The 22,323-nt window shown below is 45.3% G+C and overlaps 1 protein-coding gene across 2 annotated transcripts; it reads right to left on the bottom strand.

The window, feature by feature from the left end:
• Positions 1–454: 454 nt before the first annotated feature.
• DLST (dihydrolipoamide S-succinyltransferase) lies at positions 455–20,870 on the bottom strand. 2 transcript variants are annotated; one of them, XM_023628113.2, is made up of 15 exons: positions 20,160–20,870; positions 19,567–19,600; positions 16,865–16,913; positions 14,290–14,345; positions 14,081–14,155; positions 13,803–13,858; positions 12,954–13,065; positions 10,734–10,889; positions 10,239–10,315; positions 9,261–9,358; positions 5,467–5,597; positions 4,005–4,078; positions 3,608–3,691; positions 2,995–3,162; positions 455–2,007 (listed from the first exon to the last, which is right to left on the bottom strand). In XM_023628113.2, the coding sequence occupies exons 1-15, from the start codon at positions 20,220–20,222 to the stop codon at positions 1,873–1,875; spliced, it is 1,368 nt and encodes a 455-aa protein (XP_023483881.1). In that variant the 5' UTR covers positions 20,223–20,870; the 3' UTR covers positions 455–1,872. The 2 variants fall into 2 exon arrangements, with proteins under 2 accessions (XP_023483881.1, XP_023483880.2); XM_023628112.2 differs by lacking the exons at positions 16,865–16,913; positions 19,567–19,600 and having other exon boundaries at positions 20,160–20,581.
• Between the last annotated feature and the right edge of the window lie 1,453 nt (positions 20,871–22,323).

Below are 22,323 nucleotides of genomic sequence, written 5' to 3'. Positions count from 1 at the left end.
TCCCAACCCTGTCCACTTACCCTCACAGGTCACTGCTCCCAGAGGTGATCCACCCTCATTTGTTCTTACTGACCTTAAGCATCTTGGTACACACGTGGCAATAAAGTCCAAAATTGTATGAAAGAGTCGCCCTACCTCTCCCCAGTCCATCCCCAAAATAATGCAAGTCCTCAAACATGTTAATGCAAATATGTTAGTGTTTGAAGGGGCTTCACAAAGGAGGGAACCAATTTCTCGTCAAGCACATGGCCTGCCAGGTCAAGGGGTGCATTGGAAGGAAGCCGGGGCACTTCCCTGGACTTCTGTCAATTTAGTAGTGTTAACTTATTTCAGAAGTCAGATACCACAGGGTAGTCTACAGGACATTACGTGGCTTTCAGTGCCAATGACAATCACAGTCCCGGAGACTTGTACCACCTCAGTAACCAGAAGAAACACAGAAGCAGGAACCCTGTTTGAGAACATTTGCCCTTTAATTTGCATTTAAAATCAGTTTCTTTAAATACTTTAGTTACAGGTTCTGAATAGTGAAGACATAGTAGATGCTGCAGGCACTCAGTATTGGCTCCCATCCCTTCCCCCCACCCCACCCCCCAGGCCTAGCTTCTTCGCTCAAGATACAAATGGGCACTCTGCACTAAATAAATGGCTCCTGGTGTCAAGGGTCAGCAGTCTCAGGCCTGGATGCAGTTGGATACAAAGGGATGAAGTCCAGTAGCTTTTGTGACAAGATGTGTGCATTGAACCATACTCCAAGGAATTCCAATGATTGTGTCCAGACCTAACAGGCAGGACCTCAGAGGTGACAATGGCCATCTCCCCACTGTACTTGGGGCTGGTTTCCACCACAGTCCATCTTCCCCCGACCTGTTTTCTGCCGAGGAAGAGCTAAGGCCCCACTCCCTAAGGGCCATGACGTAGGAAGGAACAAAACTGCCTCTCAGTCCACATGCTTATACTGGCGGAATTTAAGAGTCCAAGACAAGCTGAGCCAGTCCACAGCATCTCGCACCCCTATCTCTACCAGGCTCCAGCCCTTGGTTGTGACCATGCTCTGTCCCACTGCCATGATGTGCTTGAATCTGCTCTAAATGAGAACAGCGTACTCGAATGGTTCCTAGCAGCCTGGAAAGGTTGGCATGAGCACAGCTGTGTGTGACTGTGCCAAAATGGGTCTTCCTGGTGCAAAGCTATGATGGAGAGTGAGGACAGGCCTGTGTTCTGCTCCCGTGTTGTTTACAACATATGACCTCAGGGAGAACCTGCCCTTCCCCTTTCAACACTGCCCACCCTGCTCCCAGCCAGATCCCCTGGCCTGTGATTCCCGGAAGAGGTAGAAGAGGCATCTTGAAGTCAGTGACAGCTGAGAATGAGGGTGCCATTTAAGAAGCAAAGCAGCACCTCTTGGCCTGTGGGCAATACCTCCACACAAGTGGAATGAGCGAGAACATGCACAGCCAGGTCAGAGGCTGCTCTGAGCTTGGGAGGCACATGCCCCACTACACATCTCCGGAGACCAAACTTTCAAATGGTAGCAACTTAATCACATGGTCCTACAGTGTACTGGCACTGGGAAGAAGCAAAGTCATCTCTGCAGAAGGCAGCAATATTAACGAGCATCCATTAAGGCTCTCTCTTTCCCTCAAGCCTAAGGATATAAGATATTTGAGTGTTAAGAGAACGGTGCAGAGAGGGAGAGAGCCTGGCAGGGACACCAAGAAAAGACCTGCTGGTTACATAGTGCCCTGGCTTCCTTTCGTGAGGCCAACAGCATGTGCCTGTCACCAGGCTAACCTGGGACCCATGAGGGGACAGGGAGAAGACTGGTTTTCAGTTCCTGCATGGTCGATGTGTATGGCGCGGGGCTTCCTCCTAGAGGTCCAGTAGGAGGACTCTGGGATCCTCTACCGCTGCCTTGATTTTGCGGAGGAAAGTCACGGCCTCTCTACCGTCGATCAGCCGGTGATCATACGTCAGTGCCACATACATCATGGGCCGCACCTCCACCTACAGAGAGAAATGAACAAGTTTGTCTGCAGCAGGGCAGAGAAAGCCCCGCTGAGGGGGAAGATGAGAAAGCACAGCCCACAGGAGAGTTCCCAGTTCCAGAGCCTTTCCTATTGCTATTGTTTCTAGATACTTAGAATATTTTCAAAGACCAAGGCTTACGCTTAGTGCAAAGCTCCCAGACTCCGAAACAAAGCTTAACCAGGAAAATACGAGACTCCTCACAACCACCTTTTTTAAACACGTTCTGCCCTCTTATTGATCTGTTGTCTACACAAAGTTTATCCTTCAGTTCTGGCTGTCTGCAGCTTCTTTTTTAGGGTTATAATTTAAAAAAAAAAATTTTTTAACCTGGGGTCAACAAATTGTCTGAAATTGTATGCAAAGTTGGGGTGTGAACATTTTCAGGGAAGAAGATCTATGATTTTCGGATTCATGAAGGAGTTAGTGACCCAAAAACGTTCTAAACACAGAAGTCCCAGAAAACATATTCCTACCAACATATCTTCCAGGGCCAGCTCTAAACCCTTTGACTCATTCCCTGAACTCCTGGAGAACCTCTAAGTCTTATCATACAACTTGACAGCTCGTAGACTGCTCTGCATGGTTGTCCTGTTTCCTGGGGGCAAGGACCACGTCTCCAACTGTATCCCCCTATAGCAACCTGGAGAATGAAGCTTGTTGACTGATCCCAGATGAAGGAGCAAGCTTTCTTAGCTCAATGGTTCTCAAACTTTAATGTGCATCAGAATCATCTGCAGTTTCTGCTTCAACAGGTCTGGGAAGGGGTCGAAGAATTTGCACATCTAACAAGTTCCCAGATGATGTGAATTGACACACAATTTGAGAATCAGTGCCTTAGGTACTAACTAGAAACTATGAGATGGAACTTATGCCTGAAATTACAGGGAATCTTTTAAAATTAGCATTTACATTTCCCTCTCCTCATCACCTAGCTGGTAGGATGTTAGCAGTGATGGTTCCTACCTTGCCTCCCACGGCCACTGGCCTATCAAAGATGCCATGCATGCCCAGGATGGCAGACTGAGGGGGGTTGATAATGGGTGTTCCAAAGAGCGAGCCAAAAACGCCTCCATTGCTAATGGTGAAAGTACCACCATCCATATCTTCAATGGCAAGTTCATTCTTTCGGGCCTAAAAACAAAGATTTCATAAGTGAAAAAGTGAATCCAGCTTTCTTTACCTAAATGAAGTCCAGAAGGGCTTGGATCTGAGATCATTTTGATCTACTGTGTCCAAGTTCTAGCTTCAACATGAAAGATGTTCAGCTGAGATGCTTGTGACCAGTGTTCCACCAGAGGAAAGGCATCATGCCACAGAGTTGAGGACTTCAGGACCTTTTCTTTTCCCAGCAGGTCTCATTTGATGAGATCTTCAGTCATGAGAGCAGACTAAGCTCCGCCAGATATCTGTACTTTGGCTCTTGGGGGTGACTGCTGTTCTCAGGGGCTACACACTTCTTACAGAACAGAGTGAGGCTCCAGCTCCCTGAGCACTGCTCACTGGGGAGCCCAGCCTTCTCCAGGCTCTCTTCCCTGACCTGCCCACTAGCTCATACACATACTCCTTTCTACTTTACCTTCTCTCCAAGTTCACTGATGATTCGCTCAATGTCGGCGTAATTCATAGCTTCTACATTCCTGATGACGGGAACCACCAGACCCTGATGAGAGTAGAAAGCTGTGTTCAGTTGCAAATTAACAGTACCCTTTATAGTTATAACTCCCTTGACTCCAGCCAATGGTCTCCCCTCTCCAGAATATCTTAATTACTCAATGTGATTAACAGAGTCTAAAATATTTAGGTTTGACATTCAGATAAAATAATGTGCTATGGTCAAAAACAGGTTACTCTTTTACTAACTCCCTTCTAAAAAGACAGCATTACAGAAAGGATCTCTCCCAGGGGTCCGCTTCTTCACACAGATAAGGAGAGAGTCTAAAACCAAAGCTGCCCCACTTTCTGCCCCAACATACCCGTGGGGTGGCCACTGCAACACTGATGTCAATATAATCCCTATACACCACCTCTTTGGTTGCATCGTCAATCACTATGAGAGAGAAAACACATGTTACATACAACTCCCCAGGCCTAGGCTAATGGGGTAATATAGGAATACAGTAAAAATCTGCAGAGCTTGGTACGATGTGGCCTGACCAACTAGTACAAAAACTACTGCATTACAAGTGGAAGACACTTCTTACTCCCATGCCAACCAGTCGTAACATCTCCCAAGTGCCCTGACTGACTGAGCCTGAGTGTAGGAGTATCCATTTCTTTGGCAGCCCTATACAGTGGCTGCCACGGGATCGGAACACATTAAGTTCTTGTTAACGAGCTCTACTCAAGCCTTCCCTTAGCTAACTGCTAGGTCTAAGAAGTGCTCCAAAAAAGGCAAATTAGCAAAGGCAGGGGATGCTGTCATTCTGCTGCCCACTCTCAACAAGGGGTGAGACTCAAGAGGAAGCAGGGTGGTCTGGCTTTTATATGCTAGCTTGAGAGAGCAAACCAGCAGCTGAAAATTTAGGTCTAGTGCTCATGAGAAAATACTCATGAGAAAAGGCTGGGGAATCATTTTCCATAGAAAGTCTATGCTGCATTGTTAGATCAGACACACAGGAAAAGCATGTGAAGGGAGAAAGAGGCCAAAAGAACGCTGAGAAATGCCTACACGTACGGGCAGACGGAAGAAAGAGATGGAGAGAGCCAATCAGGAAGATGAGAGGATCGGGAGAAATAAGGAGGTACACATCTGGACAAAACAAAGATAGCCCTTCTACCTAGGGGACTAAGATGGAAGGGACTAGTGTTTCTATTTGTGGATCTTTAGGGACCCTGGCACTGTTAAGGGTTGCAAAAGTGTCACTGTCCCTTCTCTAATCTTCCAGGAACAGAGAAGTGATTCAACAGGAAAGAGAACTGCCTGTTAGGTCAACATTTCAATGAAGCGGTGAGTTAGAAATAAGGAAAATGAGCACCAAGTCCATGAAAGAAGGGCCAAGCCCAAGACCTCCCAATGAGCTCCAGTGATCAGAAATCAAAGGTCACCCTGGAGCCCTGCCTAGTGGGGAAATCAGGCCCCAAGATATTAGGGTTTATGAGAGGGCAGGTGCTAGCCAGAACATGAGCTTCCACCTTGACAATGTGAAGCCTGGAGAGCTGAGCTGGCTCAGGACTGCCTGTTGCCAGAGCAGCTGCGAAGCTATCCACTGGGAAGAGAAACTGTTCTGTCCAGCTGGTAGGGAGAAAGTAATTAGGAAGCCATTTCAGGAAGGTGAGTCAAGAATTCCCTGGGGAAGATACTCATGTTTGCACAGACATGAAATAAAAAGCCTTGGTCTGCTGACCCCCATCTTTGTGTGTGTGTGTGTTGGAGCAGGTCTGTGTTCATACTCATACTTCCCAGGACCTCTGTGATTCTGGCCACCACAAACTCACCTGCATTTACAACAGGCTGCTCCTGCAAGGCAAAGGCTGAGGCCTTCACAAACGCCGACATGAAACCTAGTTTGAGGTTATGTTTCTTCAGAAAAGCATCTCTGTGCCGAGCCCTCATCTCCTGGATGTTACTGAAAAACACATTACAAAACAAACTGACCACAAATGAAGCCTTACTTTTGACTTTCATACCAATTTCTAACTCCACGGACACAACTGAGTAAGCTTTTTTCCCTCATTCTGGACCATCTACCTAAGTTCAGGTTTTTAAATAGTCCACTAGAGGTTGACACAATAACCTTGTTCCTTCATAAACCAGGATACAAAGGAATCAGGTCCAATCTGTCTCTAAGGTGGGTCGAGTCCTTTACAGGGCTCCGTCATGTGCCAGAAGTCACAAATTTCAGTAACAGATAATATGAAGAAGAGATCACACAGCACACCAACATCCTTGCCTTGGATGAGAAAGTAATTTCTGGCTACACTAAAATCATGAGCCATTTATTCTGGGAAAAAAAAATTTAAGCATAAAAAAAGTTCACAAAATAAGCAATATTCTTTTTATTTCTTGTTAGAATCAGTTTCACAAAATCTGATTGACTTCCTTATGACATTCCTCCTATCTCTTAATTGGGGGGGTTGGGTGGGGGAGTAGAGACCAAACCCCACAAGTGTATGGGCTCCATGTGAGCAACAGAAGTCATGACTATATATGGATGAGTATACAGCATTCTTTTAGGCTCATGGGATAGCCGGCAGATTCATTCTTCATCTCCCCAGACTTAGCAGTTCCATCTGCTTGGTCCTTCAAAGAGGTGCTAACACTCACCACACGTGAGCGTCAATGTCAGGCACCAAGATACAAAGATAATAAAGACACAGCTCTTGCCCTTGCGATTAGTTTAATGGATGTGGTTTCTTTGGTTTTAGAGAAGTGGCCACGTGTGGACATAAGCTTTATTTTATTTTATTTTATTTTTTTATTTATTTATTTTCCTTTTTCTCCCCAAAGCTCCCAGGTACATAGTTGTATATTCTTCGTTGTGGGTCCACCTAGTTGTGGCATGTGGGACGCTGCCTCAGCGTGGTTTTTGATGAGCAGTGCCATGTCCGCGCCCAGGATTCGAACCAACGAAATACTGGGCCACCTGCAGCAGAGCACGCGAACTTAACCACTCGGCCACGGGGCCAGCCCCTGGACATAAGCTTTTAAGGTATGAGCAGCAGGGCCTCTGAGAAGTTTTTGCAACAGGAAGAGCCTTTGTTCCTTTGGGGGGGGGGGCGTTGCTCCACATACATACTGCAGAGTGAATGGGAAATGGCTTTCCCATCATTTTGCTGCAGAAACCTCCATATTGATGGGAATACATACAGTTCCGTGATGGAAATTGAATTTAACTTTATCTCAAGTCCAAATGCTTAGTTCTCCCTTTCTCCCCATAATGGCCTAATTCGACATCAGCATGAAAGATAAGATGGTATAACTTTAACTCCCCTCTTTAGACCTTTTGTTTTTGAAAAAGGAAGTTTTCCTGGGGGGCCTGATTGGGTTTAAAATGTTTGTTTTCCTGAATCTAACCATATTTAGTGCTAGGATTACCACCCTAAAGACATTACTGATTCCCAAGACACAAGAGCTACATAAGATGGAAAGAGAAGTGATGAACATCTCTGCTCTCAAAACTGTCCAAATGCTATTGTCTGGTCATTAAGCAGTTTCTATTTCAGAGCTCTGCCCTTGGAGGCAGAGGCTGGGACAACAGGAGAGAGAAGACGGTCTCAGACAGGCCCCTTATGGGTTAGCTGATCAGCACAAGACCCAAAGGGCACTCAATCTAAACCAGATTACTGACTGCAGCGAGACCCCAGGCCATTGTTAAGTGACACCTCGATTAGCTGCTGAAAGGAGATCCAGCTATTGCATTTACCTTCCAAACAAAGCTGTTAAGCCAACTGCATCTTTCAGGGCCACAAATATTTACATGTTTTGTCTTAAGGAATTGGGTAGAATTTCAAAGTCCAATTCAATTTGTGTACAATTTAGCCCTAATGCACTGAAACATAATCCGCAGCCTTTGTGATTCATCAGTCAAGGTCCTTCCCTACATCCTATGGATAGGAGAGAAATCTTTGGCTTGAATGGCAACTCAACTTTTTAGGAAGCTTCAAAATAGAATGGATGACATCAAGTGAAATAGGCCACAGAGCCCTACTCTGTGAACAATGCCACAGTACACTACCAATAAACCACTGCTTTCTCTATACTTTTCAGACCTCTTCCAAAGGAAGACAAATTTCCATAATGAAAAGTGGATTAGCAGGGGCTGGTCCAGTGGTGTAGTGGGTAAGTTCACATGTTCCACTTTGGTGGCCAGGGGTTCGCGGGTTCGGATCCTGGGCATGGACCTACACACCGCTCATCAAGCCATGCTGTGGCGGAGCCCCACATACAAGACAGAGGAGGACTGGTGCAGACGTTAGCTCAGGGACAATCTTCCTCAAGCCAAAAGAGGAAGTTGGCTACAGATGTTAGCTCAGGGCCAATCCTCCTCACCAAAAGAAAAAAATAGCAGATTAGCAGATTAAACCCTTAGGACAAAAAGAAGCAGAGATGAACTGACGACTTGATAATTTACCTTCAGAATTAAACATAAACTCTTATCATGGCATTCAAAACATTCTGAAATATGGATCCAACTCTACCATTCTTTCCTACATGTTTGTCCTCACAGCAGATACTTCTCAAATGTGTCTTGGACTTTCCTGTCTGTGTCAAGTCCATATTGTTAACATTGTCCGGAATGACCTTCCTCCAAGATGCTACCTGTGTCAAAATGCTAATGGTTCTTTAAGGCCTATTAAAACTGGTCTTCCGTCCAGGAAGCCTTTCCTGACCCTACCCTCCCCCTCCTTCTGCCTCCCAGCTCAAAAACAAATGATCTTATCCTCTTCTCCACTTCATGCTCTTTGTATCCTTCTGATACTTATTTTTCTTTACATTTATCCAAACCAAACAGTAAGCTCTTTTTCACTTATCTTTGTATCCTCCCTAAATACAATATAGTATCTTATACCTACAGTATCTTTTGAGCACAGTAAGTGCTCAAAAAATGTTTGTTATATTTAACTACATTCTCTTCCCTACAGTGCTGATACTTATAAACATCAAAATCTTGAAGAAAATGGGTCAGTCAACAATTAGCTCACTACAGAAATGGGTATAGTGAATTAGCCCCTGTAGTTAATATCCTAAGGTTTTTCTTTAAAAACATAATTTGCTTTCCATTTCACTACCAAGCCGGGAAAGGTGAAAGATGACAAGCCTATGCCTTTTCACCCCCCTAATTCTGAGGCGCTTAGGAACACGCATAGGGAGCAGTCACTGTGAGAAAGAGCAGGGTGTGGTGCCCTGGTTTTCAGCATGCTGTCAACTGGTTCTCTATCCCAAGGGGTAGGCCGGGGCACAAGCCTTGTTGGCCTGGTTGCCCTATCTCTACTTGGCAACATGACATTAGTCCTCAGATTATTACTAGCCTCATTTATCAGAAATCACAAGATTTAGGTATAAAAGTCTAAAAGGCTAAGTTTTTTAAGTTACAGAGGAGGCAGACACAGTATTAGGAAAGTCAATCAGAGAATGACACCAGTGCATCACTCTGCGTAAGTCAACAAGCAGTGCCGAGCAGTACCTCTTCCCTGTTAAGGTAGTTTTGCAATCAGCAGTAGCGACTGGGTTAAGTTCAAGTGTTTTCCAAAGGAAAGGGCGTGGGGATTACGAGGACCAGCGTTCTTACCTCATGTCAATCTCATTGAAAGTGGTCAGCATTGCACATGTATTCTGGGCCTCCTTCAGCCGCTGAGCGATGCGCTGCCGCATCCTGTTCATCTTCTCCTGAAAGTGAAAGTGGGACACGTACTGAGTGTGTCTGGTCTGTGTGGATCAAGCACTCCCCACTAGTCTGAGTGAGCACTCGGCTTGCCAGGACGGGATGGTCAAGGACTATAGTATCTAAGGACAATGAGAACTCCTGGCTTTCTCTTTCCTGGGGTGGTCCTGCTCCTGAGCAAGAATGAGGAAACATAGACAAAATCTACTCTCTCAGATGTGCCTAAAGTTTGACCAGGAATGCAGGCTCAGGAAAGGTTTGATTTAAAAACCAAAACCCATTTATGAAAAGGAAGAGTGTAGTACAGGGATAGCCAGCCCAAGAATCATTACAGAAAGGGCAATTTCTGGTGATACAGCCTTGCATGAGAATAGCTACCTGTGGGATGGAAACTCACAAGCAACAAACTTTTGAGGCTATAGTATTTTTAGGAGATATTCTCAGGTAGAGGAACCCACACTCTTGACCATACTTCCTTGAGGTTTTATGTCTGCCCTTGACAGCCACTGCTAATGTGTAGCCCTCAGCCAAGTATCCAGGAAGTATAGGAATAGAGCTCAGCAAACCAGCTCTCTGAAGTGGGAAGGAGGGGGTGCGTTACTAAGCTACCATCCCCTGCAAATACTTTACTCACCCAAGGCATTTCAGTGGTAGCTTAACATAGTAGGAAAAACCACTGGACAACTATTTAGAAGACCTCAGGGTCTAGTCCTATCATTTGATAGTTACGTGACTATGAACAAGTCACTTCCTAAATTCAGTTTCCCTGTCAAGACCAAGAGGGTGAGGTGCACGCCATTCAAAGGTAAGCACCACCATACTCTCACCCCACTAATCTCAACAACGCCCCCTGCCTGTTTCCTGGATCGGTCCTCAGTGGCTTACCCGATGTTCTGAACGCACACCTTTGCCAGCTCCTGGCTCAGCTACTGGAGGGGAAGGAGTTGGTTTTACTGCAGACACTGAAAACCAAGAGAGCGGGTACAGACGCATCAGAAAATGAGAGAAACATTTACTGAGTATGTGCCAGTGCTTTCATACTGTACTGTCACTTAATCTTCAAGATATTCTGAGGTGTATTAGTACCATTCCCACCTGGGGAATGAATGATCTGTATCAGAAGATCTGGTATTAACAATGTGCTCAGAGAAGTTAAGTAGCTAGCCCAAAGTCACACAGCTATAAACAGAAAACTTGGGTGCAAATACAGGTCTTCTGATAACAAAGTCTAGAGTTCTTTCTACAAAGCAGCCAATGAAGCCATTCATTCTGAAGTCTGTTCAGAGCCATTATTACCCTCAGACCTTGCCCTGTGAAGGAACATGACATTAGATGAAACATTCCTCTCCCATCTAAGACACATGGGCGGTGGAGGCTCACCTGGTTTGCTAGCAGGAGGCTGTGAGGGAGAGGGCGCTGGCGGCATCTGAGTGGGTATGGATGCTGCAGGTGGAGGAGGAACCGCTGCTGCGGGAGGCTCTGCTTCTGGGGCTGCAGCAGCAGGAGCTTCGGCTGGCTTGGCCTTGGCAGGAGCAGCTGGAAAACAAGAAAAATAGATGCCACTGGCACTGTGTGGAGTGGAAAGCAACCAAACTGCAGATACTAAGCAGAATTTAGCAGCAAAAGCTCCACCTCTGACCAATTAACAAACATTTACTGGGTATTTGTTTTATATGCAAGGTACTATGAGATACACACACTGATATAAGGCACTGTTCTTCTATTCCCCAGGGCTCCTACATGTCCTAAGAAGACAACTGACTGAATCCAGCTGCCTTTCTGATTTCACAAACATTGATTGATCATCAAAGTCAGCAACTACTTTCAAAGCACCTACCAAGCCCATGGAAATGTAACGTTCAAAGCACCTACTAAGCCCATGGAAATGGAAACTTCCAGGCAATTTAAGATGTTGAAACACATACATAAAAGTAACATATTTCTAGTTATGGTAATATTCATAGTCTCATCTGTTTTCACGTCACATGTGGAAGAATACTCAACTATTAAAAAACAAAAGTTGTAAATAATCAAGGGCTCATTTAGACTTAAGAGTTCAAAGCATTTCATCTAGGATGTTTCTCATAAATCAATACAGGGGTTAAGTAATAAACCCACAACTTTATTTTTTGTTTGTTTTTTAAGCAAGATTAGCCCTGAGCTAACTGCTGCCAATCCTCTTCTTTTTGCTGAGGAAGACTGGCCCTGAGCTAACATCCATGCCCATCTTCCTCTACTTTATACGTGGGATGCCTACCACAGCATGGCATGCCAAGTGGTGCCAGGTCCACACTCAGGATCCAAACCAGTGAACCCCGGGCCACCGAAGCGGAACATGCAAACTTAACCGCTGGGCCACCAGGCCGGCCCTAAACCCATAACTCTAAATTAGATGTTTATTTTGAATTTACCCATCTGGACACCACAGCTGGTTTTATATTTAAATTAGACATTCTTTTAAGGAATGAATGACCAGAAGATAGAATTCTTCAACTGGAAGAATCAATCTTATTTCCTAGCCTTCTACTGTACATTCTTTCCCTTTTGGGCTTCTGGTCTTGCCATGATCAATCTCAATGATGCAATCTACTACTTATCTGCTTAACTATTTTAATAATGAGAAGTAGATTTTAGTAGTTACAGCATTTAACTAAGAATCAGAAAAAGTTATTTTCTTTTCTAATCTCTAATAATGACTGTGAGGTCCAGTACAAATTTATTTCCTTATTTCTTATTTCTTCCCAAGAGAAATACCAATCCTCTCTAGGAATGTTATGAGAGAACATATGTGAAAAAACTACACTGAATTCTCCATAACAGCATCATGAAATATTGCTAATACTTTAAAACAGTAGCTCTCAGCCCTGGCTGTGTATCAGAATCATTTAGAGAGCATTAAAAAAAACCCCACAAAAACTATGCTAGATAACCAGGATCTGATAATTCCAGATATCAGAATCCCTGGGTCATGGAGTCCAGGCATTTGTATTATTTTTAAAGCCCCCAGGTGATTCTGATGCCAGGACTGAGGAGAAAAAAACCAATAACTGTCTTTAGAATCTTCTTCATTTCTATTACATCTTTAAGAAAAGGTCTAGCACAAGAAACATACATAGAAAGAACAGAGCATTATGAGGTCTATTTATTTACTTATTTTTTGAGGAAGATCAGCCCTGAGCTAACATCTGCTGCCAATCCTCCTCCTTTTTGCTGAGGAAGATTGGCCCTGAGCTAACATCTGTGCCCATCTTCCACTACTTTATAGGTGGGATGCCTGCCACAGCATGGCTTGATAAGTGGTACGTAGGTCCATGCCTAGGATCCAAACTGGTGAACCCCAGACCACCAAAACAAAGCATGCAAACTTAACTGCTATGCCACCAGGCCGGCCCCATGAGATTTACTTTTTTAGTATCCTTTTCTTCTAGAACTTGACACTTAAAATTTACAGTATATAAATATCACCCCTCTTATTCCCTCAACTAAGGGCAGCTGGAAAGCCAAATAGTCTTTGAGGTATCAAGGAATTAGGAGATTAGGCTCAGCTCCAATTTCCAGGGGGAACACTGGAGACCTTGACAACCAGGAGAATGTCTTTACCGCCAGTTTTCCTGAGTGTGAAAAGAGGAGTGCCTCCTTCTACTTTTCCCCCATCAGGTACCAAAAGAGCTTCAATCACGCCATTTGCTGGTGCTGGAACCTGCACAGAAGTCTGGAAAAGGAAGACACATGGACAGAGAGTCCAATTTTCACTCGGCATTAGAAAGTTAATTGTATAGAATCTCAAATATGAGTCACAGGAGTTGCAACACTGATACAGAAAACCCTGCATACAGAAACGCCAAGGCCACACTTTCAGAGTAAGAGTACTGACAGGTCAATGCTACTGTGAAGATTCACCCTTTCTCAGAAACATTAAAGCAATATTCAGTTAATGTGCCTCCAAGTGATAATGAAAAACAAAACTAAAGCTACTAAAATACACAGCACATACACCTAGAACGATCTAAAATTATAAAATTAAAGCTCTTTTTTTTAAATGAGCTAGCCTAACACTTTTTTATTAAAGATTGGCACCTGAGCTAACAACTATTGCCAATCTTTTTTTTTCTTTCTGCTTTTTCTCCCCAAATCCCCCCACTACATAGTTGTATATTTTAGCTTTGGGTCCTTTTAGTTGCGGCATGTGGGACGCTGCCTCAGCATGGCCTGATGAGTGGTGCCATGTCCGCACCCAGGATCCAAACCAGTGAAACCCTGGGCCACCGAAGCAGAGCGCGTGAACTTAACCACTTGGCCACAGGGCCGGCCCCTAACACTTTTACAACTCAGGTTAGAGGCAGTTAAAAATTATCTTTACACATTAACAGTCAGTCCCTGTTTCTTTCATTAGGTCAAGAAACCAATAGGAGACCATGAAAAATTGGTACTAATATAGGACAAGCTTACCTTGTCAGTTTCAATTTCACAAACCACTTCATCTTCTGCAACTGTGTCTCCAACAGCTGAAAAGACAGTCAGAGGCTACCTGTTAGGGGGGAACCTCCAGTAGCCACAAAATCTCTTTTGGCAGGTGTGTTACAAAACCTCTTTCCTATAGGGCCGGGAGAAAGTACACTGCATGTAAAGAAAAGGGTGGAGCCATAGGTTCCACTGATTATCATGGCCGGAGAGGGGACTTGTAGAAAGCGTTTAAACTTAAGAAGTGAGAGGGCACTAAATCTTACCTTTCTCCCACCTGACGTCCCCCTCTGTGACAGATTCTGCGAACGCTGGGGTTTTGACTGTAACCACATCATCCTCTAGGAAAAGAGCGAAAAAGAAAATCACAAGTTGTCCATATTTTTCCTTTAAAATGTTTGTTTTTCTTTAGTTAAACTCAGTCAACTATTGTTCTTCCCACTGAAAGTCCATTCTCAAGAAGGCAGGTACTTACTGCACACAGCTGTAGTTCTGAAGAAGCGAACGCTGAAAACGCCACTGCTGTTAATGCTGCAAAAGAAACAAACATAAACTCCTTTAGCAGGTGAACCACTCACGTTAGTCTAGATAAGGCACCAGAGATCATCTTCCCTTTCAATCAGTGGTTCTTGACCAGGGGTGCCCATCAGTGTCACCTCAGGGAACTTTTTCCAAGCATACATGCCCAGGTCCCATCCCCAGCGATTCTGACTCGGCAGGTCTAGAGTAGAGCCTGGATGACTCAGGTGCCTTAAGTAGTGAGCTCCATGGGTGAGTCCAAGACCCTGCACTGCAGTGAAATGCCAGCTCTCACAAAAGAAAGACTTACATTTGGTTCTTTGAAGAAAAAGATAAACATTTTGGCCTTTTCCACACCCACCAAAAGGACTTAGCTTCCTGATTAGGTTTTTCAATTAACTAAATCCAAGTAAGAGAAATTGCATGCCCTTGGGGTACACGCCATTGTGCCAGATACAATGGAATTTCTGTACCTAGGATTACAGATTTTGATCAGACGAGGCAGCAAGATGAGACAGTTAACTTGGAAGTAAAACAAGGGTTATACGCAAAAAACTCACAAAAGCACACCAAAAAACTCATGGTTATCTCCTAGTCTGTTCTCTTAGTAAAAGGCAGCACATCAGTCCATTCTGGACTCATTCAGGAGGAACCTCAAAAGACTAAGGTAATTTTGACACGGCACTAACTTCAAATAATGGAAACTGGAGAATGATATCACCTCCTATGCTCAAAGCCATTAGGAGTGGTTTCCCCTGCACAATGGGACACAGCTATCTACGGTACCTAAGGTTATCCATTATATATACACATTTTGGGAGAAGGACTGGGACGGATGGAGACTTTCACTTCTACACTTCAGAACTGACTATTCTACAACAAGCACCATTATAACAGAAAAGCACAATAGATTTAAGTTGCCTTTTGATATTTTAACCTTTATAACATCAAAATGATCATAATATCTATGTTGAATCTAGGGGAAAAAATGTATGTTACAGAAAAAATACGGAACAACATTTTCTGCATAAAGTTTATAACCATATATAGTACAAGCTCATGGGCAAGAACTAATGGGTAATGTGCAAATATAGAGAGTGCTCTGCGAAGATACTCAAGAACCTGGAGCACTGGCCACCTCTGGGAAGAACCTGGTGGCACTGGAGGACAAGGACACTCTTTTTACTTTTGAACCATGTAAATGTATAACCTATTAAATAAAAATGTAAAACCAAAAATAGTTTTACAAGAACAGATTTTTAAAATAAAGTGGGTACCTTATTCACAGAAAAAAGACAATACATAACACAAAACAGATATTAGATTAGGGTGATACCCTACTCTAATGTGTGACCTCACCCTTCAAAGTTCAGGGTTTTTTTTCCCTTAACAATTTACTTTCCAACAGTAAATTGTTGTATTTATTGCACAGAGATTTGTGGTTTCCAATTTTCATTTACATTGTAGATGAGTAGCACATTTTGAATCTAAATAATTTTTTAAGTTACAAAAGTATTAGATGTTCACTGTAGAATATTTGGAAACAGCAAAAAGAACTTTTATAATGGGATTATACTGTACAGCAGAAAATGAAATCATTTTATAACCTGCTAAATTTTCCCACTTATCATAGTGAAAACACGTTAACATGGCATAGTTTAACCAATCCCCTGTTGTCTGCAAATTTTGAGAGAAATCTGGATATACCAGGAATTCTTCAGTCTAGATTCCTAGAAATGGAATTGCTAGATCAAAAGGTACACAAAGTTCAAAGATTTATGAATGCCAAATTGCCCTCCAAAAATAACACAAGAACTCATAGTTCTAATACAGTGTGCATCATTTTCTCAATGAGAAAAAATCCCACTGTGATGCATAGTGAAGGAGCTAATCTGCTGACCCTTCATTTTGAAGATTCTCCCTACAAAGTAGCTTGATAGCTGCTTAACAGGTAACTAGAGAGCATCCTCTTACCACCACCCTGAAAATACTTGTAATACAAAGTAGCAGTAAGCAACATTCATAAGCAGAAGTTAATCTGAAACACACGTGTGGCCTTCCTCCAAACACTGCATTATGCAATAGCATTCCCTCCAAACTAGTCAAAGTCCCAGGACTCAAACCCACTAGTCTTTTGCTTTTACCAGTTAGAATATGCTACCAAGAGGATGCTCTCAATCTTAATACCAAAATTAATGTAACCTCCAGCCCTTCAGCTGCACTTGTATCCAACCAGAATATTTAGAAGCACCTTTCTGTATCTATTCCCATAAAAACAGGTTTCCAACTTCACCTTCACTATAATCTAAACACCTGAGGACAGGCACACTCCTGGTCCAGCACTTGACATGGGGCTGAGGCCCAAGGTCCATAACATGTAGTAAATTAACATCAAGGTGAGGTCTAGGGACTCAGTATAACCACCTCAATTTCAAGGCCTGGAAGCTGGAGAAGAAATCAGATGGTCAAATTGAGAACTGGTATCTTAAATACCCCATGGCCATATATCTGTGCTCCCCAGTGATACTTACACAATCTTCCTGCTGTCAGGGTAACCTGGTCCCTGACATAAGGAGACCCCTGCAAGAAACAAAACAACTCTTAACCAACAACTCTTATCTTATACAGGATACTTGCAGAGATGGAAAAGAAGTCTATTCACCCCCTAACTCTGAGACAGAGCAGGAACAACTGCAGGCAACAATACAATCTTTATCACACAGAGTCCTGCTTCTCAAACTTTTCCACCAAAGTAACCATAATGGCAGAGATCAATGGATACATGGGGTTGAGACTGGATATGTGTCTGAGGAAAAGGGAGAATTCTAAGGGCAAAGCCAGAAGTAGTTTTATAATCTTATTTACCTTAAAATACATAAACTTTCATTATTCCTATATGTTTTCATAATAAAATTGAAGCTGGAGAAAGGCATAGGATGGCTTATCCTGTGACTACACACAACCTAATCTGAGAAGCAGGGGGAGTATTTGGTCTAGGTTTCTGCTTCCCTAGTTATTTAAAATGCACTGAGCTGGAAGTCATATTGCCTGAACTCTATCAGCAAAGACTGGGCTACTTTAGGCCCAGGGTCCCCAGCTTGCTGTAGGACTGAGCAAATCATTATCCCTCTTTTCAGTTTAGTATTCCCACCCTCTTCCTAAGGTCTTCCACTCTGGTCACACTCAACAAGGTGGGAGCGCCGTTTCTGCCCCACCAACTATCCTTATCACAGATAACTGCACTTCCCCAACTGACAACTAATTATTACAGCTGCCTCACCTGAACATATCCATATTCTTTCATACGTCTTATTTTTTTCAGATTTATTAACAACTCTTTCTCAACCATGGGCTCAGGAGACACCAAATGGGAGACAACTCTCTCGTGCCCACCTCCTCGCAAACATCCCCAGAGTGTCAGAGCCAAGTAAGCCACCTCTTTGTCCAGCAGCCAATGACTCTGCAGTACAAATCCCAAGTATGGCATGTCTTTGAGCTAGAATGGCCAGCAGACAACAGTGATTTTTGGAACTCCGAGTCCAGCTTAGAATTATCCTACAGCAAGTTTCATTTGTACAGTGCTTTAGAATTTATAAAAAGCTTTCACATAATGACCTCATTTTGATTTGCGTGTCTCACAACTCCCTGAAGCGGAACGACCAGCTGCCATCATTCCCCATTTCATATATAAGCAGGGCTTCCGGAACTTAAGTGACCAGCCCAAGGTGCAGCCCTGAGCCACGATGCAAACTTCAAGTACAAAGCTCTTTCCATCGTCCCGCCAGTCTATGAAGTAGAAAAATGTTTCCTGACATTTTTTAGGATTCCCAGTTAAAAAGAACATCTATTATTGAGAGTCCTCTGTGAGCTAACATTCTGCTAGGTGCCTATGTTTTCATGACTCTTAGGATAAAATCCAAAACCTCTGCACTTTCCTGTACTGTCAGCCCTCTCTATCTTTCCAGCCAGACAGGCTGCCTTTCCACGTCTATGACCGGTCAAGTCCCTTCCTGCCTGAAAACCTTTGTGCAAGTAATTCCCCTTGCCTGGAATATAGTTCTCTAGGCCAACTCCTATGTATTCAAGACTTGGCTTAAATGTCACTTCTTTGGGGAAGCCTTTAGTGACATTCCCACCGTTCTCTCCACCCTCCCAAGCTGGGCTACATCATCCTACCCTCTCATTACACCCTACATTTCTCTTTCATAGTCATCACAATGTAATTATATCCTTATGTATGCATAAATGTATATTTGCTATCTCCCCAGGTAGCACCTAAGATCCTTGAGGGAGAGACCATCTGTATCGCCGTCCCCTAGCACAGAGCCTGGCACGCAGCAAGAACTCAATAAATGATCTGTTGGGTACATGAGTAAATGATAACATGATGGGTTAGGAGTTTAGGTTAAGAAGACAGGGAGACCTGGCTAGACCAACAGTTGGCTGAGTGACCCTGGTCAAGGCACTTGACCTCTCTTAGCCTGGGTTATGCACTTGTAAAATGGAACAGCTCTCCTACTGTTTCTTGATGATTAACTGAAAAATGCACAGAAAGCTCTCAGAACAATGCTTGGCACGTAGAAAACTCACAATAAGATCGACTCATTCAACAAATATTTATTCCAAGCATATAAAAAATTGAGATACAATCTAAATTCCTTCCAATAGTCTCTACACCATCTTCTATCTCATTTAATTAAAACACTCTCCCTTAATTAAAATGCCCTGGCCAAATCACCTTTTTTCCCAGTTCTGAAACACTGCCAAGCTCTTTCCTTCTAAAAGGACTTTGTACATGCTATTCCCTTCCTTCTCCCTCTCTTCAGCGGGCTAGCCTCTGTCACAGCCTCCAGGTCACAGCTTTAACGTCACGTACTAAAAAGGCTGCTTCTGTTCACCTTCATTTGTTTCCTTCTCAGCACTTAGCCAAAGTTCATCATCGTCCAGCCAAAATTCATCATTGTTCATTTGTTTAGCGATTTACACTTTGTCTTTCCCACGGGACTGTATGCTCCAGGAGGGTAAGAGCTGTTCACTGCTGTGTCCCGAGTGAGTGCCTAGCACAGTGCCTGACACGCAGCAGAAACTCAGTAACTGTGCGCTAAAAGAGTAAATGGCAGCTGTTACTGCTAAATAGCATTTCGTTTCACGCCACACAGGCACCCCGATCTCCTCACAAAACTGCTCTGCCCTCGAGGAGAGCATTTTAGGCGACGGCAAGGGCAGAACTTACCAGGCAGGGAACGTCTCCCTAGAGGGCAGTTCCCCTGTTGAGAAAGAAGACATTATCGACGTCACCCAGGATGAAAGGAAAGAAGAAACAGCTTTCTAAGCACAGACTCAAAGCTGTCCAGGTGCCGGTGACAGGTGAATCTCCCGACTCCAGAAGGGAAACGCAACAGCCAGGGCTCTCAGTCCCAGTCGGCACACGGGGCCTCCAGGCTCTCCCACTGGACTGACTCCCGCCACCTTTAACAGGAGAGGGGCCGGCCCGGTCCTGGGGGGAACTCCGTGGCGCCTCCTCCAGAACTCTGAGTCTCGTGCCGGGGCGGGCGCGGCTCTGGGCGGCTCCTCGGCCCCGGCGCGGAGGGCGAGGTGCAGCAGGGGACCGGGCGCCGGGGGCCTCGGGAAGGCGAGGGGCCGCGGGGCTCCGCAAGACCGCCCCGAGGGCAACGCCGGCCCCCAGCCGCCCGCCCGCGGCCTCCGCGTCCCGGTGCCCTTGGTGCCCGGCCTGGCCGGCGCGCCCCTGCCCCAGGCCGCCCCCCTGCCCGCCTGCGGGGCTCTCACCCGCCAGGGCCCGGCCCGACTGGCCCGACCGGCCCGTACCTTCTGGAAGGCGGAGAGCGAGCGGCTGAACGCCCGGGACACGCAGCGGGACCGGGACAGCATCGCGGCGGCAGCGGGGCCGAGGGCGGGCGGACACCGGATATAGGGCTCGGCAGCAACCGGAAGTGGGGCTGGCCGGGAACCCGGCCGCGCGGGGAGGGGGTGTTCGGAGCGAACCACTGGCGGGCCGTGGGGGGAGCCGGCGAGCCCGCCGAGCCGTCCGCGCGCCGGCCCGGCAGCTGCGGGGCGCTCGTGGGGCTTGCTGTGCTGCCTGCTGGCCGCGCCGGCTCTCCCGAAGGTGCCTGCGACCTTCCGGCGACCCCCCGGTCCGGCCCTTCCCGGCCTTTCCGCGGAGCTGGCTCTACGCTTGGCGCCCTTCGCCGCTGGGACCCAGGGCGCCGCGCCATCCCTCCTCCGGGCTACGGGAAAACAGCGGGAGGGCAGGCACGGGCTGTAAAGTCAAACCTGGCCGGGCATGCCTTCCTGATCTTACACTGTGTGGCCTTGGGCAGGTGACACTGCCTCCCAGAGCCTCAGGTGCCTCAAATATAAAAAAAGCAATGGTCATTTCCCTGCCTCCCGGACCCCGGAACAAAGAAACAGAGCCCCAACGAACCTCTAAAGGGCTCCCACTGCCCTTTTACCAAGCCGAAGATCTTCACCAAGAAGCCTTACTTCTGCTACGACATCTCCTGAGCGTCCCTAGTTCCTGCTCAAACTCTGTCCAGCCAAGCTACTTGTTTCCCATACGTTCTGTGCATTTTGAAGGCTGTTCATTTGTCGCTTTACCCTGGAATATAAACTCTATGAGATTAGGGACCTTGTCTGTTTTGTTCACCACTGTATCCCCAGCACTTAGAACAGAGATTGGCATAGGTCAGGTGTGCAATAAATACTTGCAGGCTGAATTTGCGCCTCCCAGCTTTGGGCATCCTATTCTGCCCGTTTCAAAGTGGAAGCACATGACCTCCCACGTCCCTTCAGTTTCCCTTTCCCTAAAGTCGCCAGGCCCCTAAGTAGTCACCTTTATAGCTCACTTCTCGAAAAGGTTTTCTATAAGCCTCTGGCTGAATTAAGAATGAATGAGTGAGCCACTTGGTGCCTGCTCATGTTGGTTTCTTTAACTAAGTCATCTTGCCTGGTCCTCAGGACCTTTATGGTACCGCCACTCATCCAAACTCTGAAAGCACTTCCACTAGAATTCTGAGGGGATGGGCAGAAGCCCTAACTAGAAATAAAATATCCTTGCCTTGCTGCTGCCCCTGATCAAGTCTTCAGCGTTCTCCACCTGCATTACTTCCTAAACAGACCGGGCCTCCACTCATACTGTCTCTAACCCATGCTCCACACCTGTCAAAGATCCCTTTGAAATGCAAATCTAATCCTGTCACTCCCCTGCTTAAAGTCTTTCAATTGCTTCTCCCTGTTGGTAGGCTACAGCCCAAATGCCTCAACTGCACCAGGTGCACCTGGTAACCTGGCCTCTGGCTATATTGTGATCCTTGCGTCCTCTTTCTCACAGGTGCTCAGCCCTAGTCCTACCACACTACTGGCCATAGTCCCGAGGTATGCTATTTCGCTCCTTCAAATCTTTGCGTGGGCTGTTCGCAAGTCCTCTTTGCCTAGAGACTGGTCTCTTTTGAATGCCTACCTAATTGCTTCTGGCAGAACTAACAGATACCTTTTCTGTGCTTCCAAAACAGTGTGTCTGTATCTCTACATCACATTGTAATGTCCTGTTTACCTGTCTGTCTCCACTACTGGGCAGAGCAGCAGGAGGAAAGAGATGACTTTGTTTTCCTGAATCCCCTGCACAGAACACGTGCCTGGTACTCTGTAGGTACTCAATAAATGCAAGTGGAATGACCAAATAATGCCAAGCTTACAACACTGCTGGATGTAGCTAGAGTCCAAGAAGAGTAATCAGGAACCATGGCAATCCCTCGCAGGGGTTGCTGTTAATGTTTCTTAGATAGTTACTTAGTATTTTCAGTTTTAAATAATTAGTTTTTAAGATTCTTATCTAAGAAGCTCAGGCTGGATGATGTGGCAAAGCGTTTCTCCTGGAGTTTCAGTGATCACTAAAGTTAATCTTAGGTGTTACAGTCTTAGACACCACACGCACCCACCCACACGTGCACAGTAGCATGCAGAGTCCCTCTCA

The sequence above is a fragment of the Equus caballus genome, chromosome 24 (assembly GCF_041296265.1).
Source record: "Equus caballus isolate H_3958 breed thoroughbred chromosome 24, TB-T2T, whole genome shotgun sequence".
NCBI classification, from domain to species: Eukaryota; Metazoa; Chordata; class Mammalia; order Perissodactyla; family Equidae; genus Equus; species Equus caballus.
The sequence above is the reverse complement of the archived record's forward strand: the minus strand, read 5'-3'. Positions and strand labels throughout refer to the sequence as shown.